Source organism: Orbicella faveolata, unplaced genomic scaffold, assembly GCF_042242905.1.
Source record: "Orbicella faveolata isolate gen_17 unplaced genomic scaffold, um_ofav_v1 contig_24, whole genome shotgun sequence".
NCBI classification, from domain to species: Eukaryota; Metazoa; Cnidaria; class Anthozoa; order Scleractinia; family Merulinidae; genus Orbicella; species Orbicella faveolata.
Window position 1 is genome coordinate 26,613,249 of NW_028301552.1, and position 6,000 is coordinate 26,619,248.

Sequence of the window (6,000 nt, forward strand, 5' to 3'; positions counted from 1 at the left end):
GTCTGTACTCTGTACTAATACGAAATACCGCTGATCATTACAATGTTCACCAGCTAAGTTGTTCCAAACCATATCTTTATCGATTTGGGTAGCAAAGTACTTCTGGCAAGCTTCTACTATGTCGAAAGTTATTTCATCAAATTCGAATGGGACAAATTCTCTTGGCCCAATCCTAATGTACTTTTGCTGTTTTCCAGTTACTTCGGAACTCATCCTCTGCAAAATTGTTTCATCTTTCGCCTTTAAAGATTCTCGTGCTGGTCATTTCCTCTTAGCAGCTCTTTTTTGACACTGCTTGTTTGCGAACTGCCTCCACTCCGCCACATGGTTTGTTCTGTTACTTGTAAGTGCAGGTAGCATGATGGTAGGGGCAGCGCTCGGCCACGTGGAATTCACCTTCACTTTCACTTTGAATTTCATTTGAAATTGATTTTATATTTCACATTGAACTGTATTTCCATTTTAGCTTAACTTAAAAGTAACATGGTTTTACTTTTAAAATTCAACGTACTTTCAAATTTCATATCATTTTACTTTCAAATTTTATTTCATTTTACTTCACGTTTTATTTAGTTTTGTTTTATTTCTCAATCAAACTAAGATTTATTACACAAAAATGTGATTTTGTTATTGGCAGTTCCTGGCCACCATACTGGTATTAAACCTATGAAAATCGCCATTAAGTGAGCTTGGTACTGCATGGCAGAAATGCTCCAGATAGACATCCCTTGTCTGCCTCCCTATGTTGTGTGTTTTTTTTTTTGGTTTGTGCGGCTGTTGTGTATGTACTAAACAATTTTTTCCTTGATTTTTAAGCAGATTATTTTCTTATATGTAGAGAACTTGATGAAAATTATGTAAACTGGTGTATCAATAATTTTATTAATCTGTTTTACGGGGCTGCTAGGGAAATATAGATGGGTTTGTGATCACTGTAGTATGACTCAAGGAGACCTGTTGATACTACAAGATATGATACATTGGTATAAACATGATCTGTCAGTATATGACTGTCAGTGTTGCATTGTTTTATTAATTACATATACCCTCTTTCCTCTATTAGACATCTTGCAATTGCTCTTTTCTCTGTTGTCTCTTCAAGTAAGTTGATGGTGAAGTCACCAAGAAGTATGCATGGTACTGGACTTTTTACTTCTGTGGCATCGAGATGATTTAGAGCATCAATTAACTTTGACAAATACTGGCAAATTTAGTGTAGCAAATTTAATTGGTTTTTGTCACAAAAGAGGTCTAAATTTGCCTGTGTCATGCTGTCACATTCTGTCTATTTCTATTTAAACAAATGCGACATACAGGTAAACAGAACATATCAGAGAGATGTGTTGTGCGTCACAGGAAAAAATAATTTTATAAAGACAGGCAAAAGAGCTGCAAGACAGCCGCCAACAATTGTCTTTCAGAACGAGATCATTTAGATGTATGTCGCTTGCGAGGGTGTGGAAGAGGGCTGTAACGGTTTCTTAAGTCAGAATTGAAATCTCGTTCTCCTGGGTTGTTTGCATGTGCAGTTGAAACTCCTAAGAACACCAAGCCAGTATAGGAGAACAATCTTTACTTTATTGTCTTTAATCCTAACCTTGTGGCCTCAGGCCTTTTTACACAAATCGAAGCAAAGCGGTCAACAACATTCACGGGTCTTGATTTTCCTATGAGAATTTCGCTCTAACTTGTTTTACGATCTTGAACAGAAGGGATCTTAGCTTGAACTGAATTTGGGCTATGTTTGTTAAGCATTTAATGCATCAATCACTGTAACATCAATGAAATGAGAAAATATTCCTCAACTTTACCAGAAGCGGTTACATGGCTCCCCTAAATTAATACCTTAATTTATTCTAATTTGTACTATCTTATTTGCAAATTGTAACATAATTGTATCATTGTCCATTCTCTATGGTTCATAGGCATGGTACGTTTATACAAAGTCTTTTTTTTTGTTTCCTCTGTGATGGCTCCTCGACGGGGATTCCCTGGTCTCTACTCATCTGGTTCATTTGTGGTCAATAGGATCAGCTTGTGGATTGGTCTCTCCAGTGTGGACAGAGGCTGACTTCTCTTTCCGTCCATGCTAGGTTCGAACTGCCAATCTCCAGCCTTACTTTGCGTACCAATCCATCTTCATCTGGTAGTGCTTCAGCTACGCGACAAACTTTCCACTGGTTTCTGGGTGTGTCATCGTCCTTGAGAATAACGACATCATCGACTTTAAGGTTTTTCCTTGGGCGGGTGCACTTTTGTTGCTCCTGTAAAGAAAGAAGAAATTCCTTTCTCCATCTGCACCAGAATTCGTTGGTTAGGTGCTGTACCCATCACCACCATTTTCGAGAATAGAGGTCAGCAGAAGTGAACACTCCTGGGGGAGGCAGAACGCCCCAAGTAAGAAAGTGATTGGAAGTGAGCGCTTCTGCAGAGCATGGCGATGTAATGCTTTCCGTCATTAAGGGCCAACTGTTAACCACTGCCTCTGCTTCACACATGAAGGTTCGCAGGGCTTCGTCGTTCATTTGCTGGCCATTTTTTTCCAGTAGGGCAGACAACACACCTCTCACGCTTCTAATCTGCCGTTCCCATATTCCACCCATGTGACTGGCATAAGGGACATCAAGTTTGACTTCAATCCAGTCACAATTTTCCTCCAACATCTCTGCCTTTACCTTATCTTTATCCATTTCAGCTAGTGCTTCCTTTAGCTCTCTTCGTGCACCAATGAAGTTTGATCCATTGTTGCTGCGCATCTGCCATACGGGACCACGTCTGCATATGAAGTGGCGGAGGACGTTGATGTAGGAGTCCATTTCCAAGGAGTTGGCAACTTCAAGATGACTTGCTCTTGCAACAAGACATGTGAATAGGACTCCATACCTCTTGAGACCCTTGCGCCCTTCTCTCACATACCAAGGCCCAAAATAATCCACTCCACAGTAGCTGAACGGAGGAGCTGGTTCTAATCTGCCTGAAGGGAGGCCCGCCATTTTCTGTTCCTGGACCTTTGCTCTGAGCCTTCTGCAAGTGACGCATTCGTGGATTAACCTGGAGACCACTGTGCCACCGCCTATGATCCAGTAGCCAGAGGAGTGGATTTCGTTAGGGTAATACCCTTTCCTTGGTGCAGAGCTTTCTTGTGGTAATGCCAGGCTAGGAGCTTGCTAATATGTCCCTGTCCTGGCAGGACGATGGGGTGCTTAATATCTTTGGAGACGCTTGCTTGCTTTATGCATCCGCCAATTCTCACCAGGTTTCTTCGATCTAAGAATGGATCCAGACGGTAGAGGGAGCTGATTCCTTTAGTACCCTGGATACTAGATTTTGAGTCATCTCCTCTTTGGACTTCATGATTTGCGTTTCTGTTCTTCAGTTTCCTTATTTCTTCTTTAAAGGCTTCTACCTGCGTGCGTCTAACGATTTCTTGTTCCGCTGCATTTAGTTCTTCTACATTTACCGGCTTATACTTGCATGATGAAAATCTTGTCTTCAACTCCCCATTTGTCATCTTCTTGCTGTGAGCTCTTTCTAGCAGGATCCTTCGGTATCGCAAACAAACAGCTACGGCGCATTTTGCTCTGAACCAGCTTGAGAAGTATTCCAGCCATTTAAGCAGGTTTGGGCGTTGCTCCTTATTAGTAGTGCTCGTAGCCAAGGTGGATGCCTTCTTTACTTCTTTATCATCAGGATTGAGGGGTTCTGGTATGCTCTCATCCATGTCTTTCCAGCTGTCTTGGTGGTCCCACAGAAAGGATGGGCCCTGTAGCCATCGTGAGGATTGCAGAAGGTCTTTGGGACTCAGGCCGCGAGAGGCGTCGTCAGCAGGGTTGTTCTTCCCGTCAATGAAATTCCACTGTTCTGGTACGGTACGATCCCTGATCTGCTGCACTCGGTTTCCAACGAACGTGTGAAAGTGACAGGCATCATTGCGGATGTAAGCCTGAACCACCTTGCTGTCGGTCCAGAACACCTTTTATTTCATCATATCTAAGCTCTCTGTTCAGTATGTCGCTAACTCTTGCGGGCACCAGGGTGGCTGCTAACTCAAGGCATGGTATAGTGATCGGCTTTAAAGGGGTCACATCTGCTTTACCCATCACAAGTAAACAGTGTGCTTGGTCGTTTGTGTCCACAAGGCAGAGATAAGAACACTGGCCATATCCCTCTGTGCTAGCATCCGAGAAGTGATGTAGCTCGACTTTCCTCAAGTTTTCCATTTCCTTTGTCTTGAAGCATCTTGGGACTTCTATCTTCTCTAGGAGGGGAAGTTCACATCGCCACATCTCCCACTTCATCCGCAAATCATCAGGTATGGCATCATCCCAACCAATGCTTTCCTTGCACAGAAGCTGAAGAATTCTTTTTCCATGAAGTAGGAATGGGGCTGCAAAACCAAGCAGGTCATATATTAAGCTGACTGTTGATAGGATGCCACGTCTTGTCAGTGGTTTATCTTAAAGGTTAATACGGAACTGGAAAGCGTCGTTCTTGATGTTCCATTCCACACCAAGCACACGTTTGGGGGGAAGCAAATCACGATTCAGGTCAAGCTCCTTGATCTCTTTTGCACAGGACTACGACTGTAGACTCAACAACCTCTTTGCTGTCAGACGTGAACTTGTGTAGTCTGAGGCCGCCTCTCAAGCACATCTCAGTTCCCTTTTTGATTAATTCAACAGCTTCTGGGACTGTAGGCACTGACTTAAGTCCAGAAATTTCCTTGATGAACGAAGCTGCTTCTGCTCCAAGTTCATGTACTTCGTCATCAGCGGCAGTTCGTAGAGCTAAGTTGGCACAGCCCGGGGAGGAAGTGGCGCCGAAAAGATGTACTGTCATTCGATATTCTGTGGGGTCCTTTGTGGTGTCTCCTTGATCCCACCAGAGGAAACGAAGGTCACGATGCTCTTCATTGACGTGGACCTGAGGGAACATGCCTTCTATGTCACAAGCAAATACCACCAGTTATTGTCTAGAATGACACAGGACACCAACCAAGGAGTTTGTCAGGTCAGGTCCTTGAAGAAGGTTTCGATTAAAGGAGTAGCCCTGGAATTCTGCTGAGCAATCAAATACTACTCGAAGTTTATCTGGCTTCTTCGGGTGATACACCCCATGATGAGGAATGTACCATGTTCTTTCATGGCATTGTTTTTGGGCCTTCTCTGCGTGCCCGGCTTCCAGCATCTTCTCCATGAACGCCACATAATCTTCTTTGTATTTTGAGTCACTGGCGAATCTTCGTAGCTGCTTCAATCTTATTTCAGTGAGCTTCTTGTTGCACAGTAACTGGACATTTTCATCACAAAGTGGTAAGGGAACTTCATAGTGTCCATTGTCTGCTTTATAAATACCGCCTGCAGTTATTTTCATAAACTTCAAATCCTCCTGAGACATTGCTGAGTTAGTGTCTTGATTCTTGGAAAAGTCCTGCTCGAACATTCTCTTGATGGTTGAAGGAATCATTATCTCTTTACAGCTCTTCAAAGGGATGAACTTGCTAGTCGATTCTTCTTGGCTCAGTATCTCTCTTGTGGCAATACGATGGCATTCAGCTTTCTCCCCAGCACCATCCTCATGTTCTCCCTGGCTTCTAGCTCCTGTCACGCCCCAACCCAATGTTGTGCGTACGGCATAGGGGTCGTTTGACTTTCCAGGGACTATGTATCTTGGCTCTAAGGCAGGAATGCAGTTGTTTCCAATTAATAAGCCAATGCTTAAGTGCTCTTCGTATGGCGGGATTTCGTCTGCAATTTTCTTTAGATGCCCATACTTGCGTGCAGTTTCAAGATGAGGAATCTGTCTGCGTAGGCCTGGTATGTGTCTTCTGCTGTACACCTTTGGGAGAGGTATGTCGACTTCATCGTCAAAGCATGATACAACCAAACCATCAATTCTTTGCGTGTCAATTTTCTCTATGGCATGCATGGTGCCCAGCTCTAGCTTAATTGCAGTACCAGTTAATCCAAGGTTGGTCATTACGTCATCTGTAACAAAGCA

The 6,000-nt window shown here is 43.3% G+C and overlaps 1 protein-coding gene across 1 annotated transcript; it reads right to left on the reverse strand.

Moving 5' to 3' along the window:
- Positions 1-3,073: 3,073 nt before the first annotated feature.
- On the reverse strand, positions 3,074-4,935 carry LOC149111108 (uncharacterized). The gene is made up of 3 exons (XM_089292376.1): positions 4,572-4,935; positions 4,048-4,387; positions 3,074-3,956 (listed from the first exon to the last, which is right to left on the reverse strand). Exons 1-3 carry the CDS (start codon positions 4,933-4,935, stop codon positions 3,074-3,076), a joined length of 1,587 nt encoding a protein of 528 aa, XP_089148502.1.
- Between the last annotated feature and the right edge of the window lie 1,065 nt (positions 4,936-6,000).

Bases quoted from the DNA above. Each gene is read 5' to 3' on its own strand.
- LOC149111108 (XM_089292376.1), bottom strand. From the start codon at position 4,935: ATGTTCCCTCAGGTCCACGTCAATGAAGAGCATCGTGACCTTCGTTTC. The intron at 4,388-4,571 runs GCAAAAGAGATC...TTGGTTTTGCAG, and splicing joins GTCTACAGTCGTAGTCCTGT to CCCCATTCCTACTTCATGGA. The intron at 3,957-4,047 runs GTTAGCAGCCAC...CTGGACCGACAG, and splicing joins ATCACTATACCATGCCTTGA to CAAGGTGGTTCAGGCTTACA.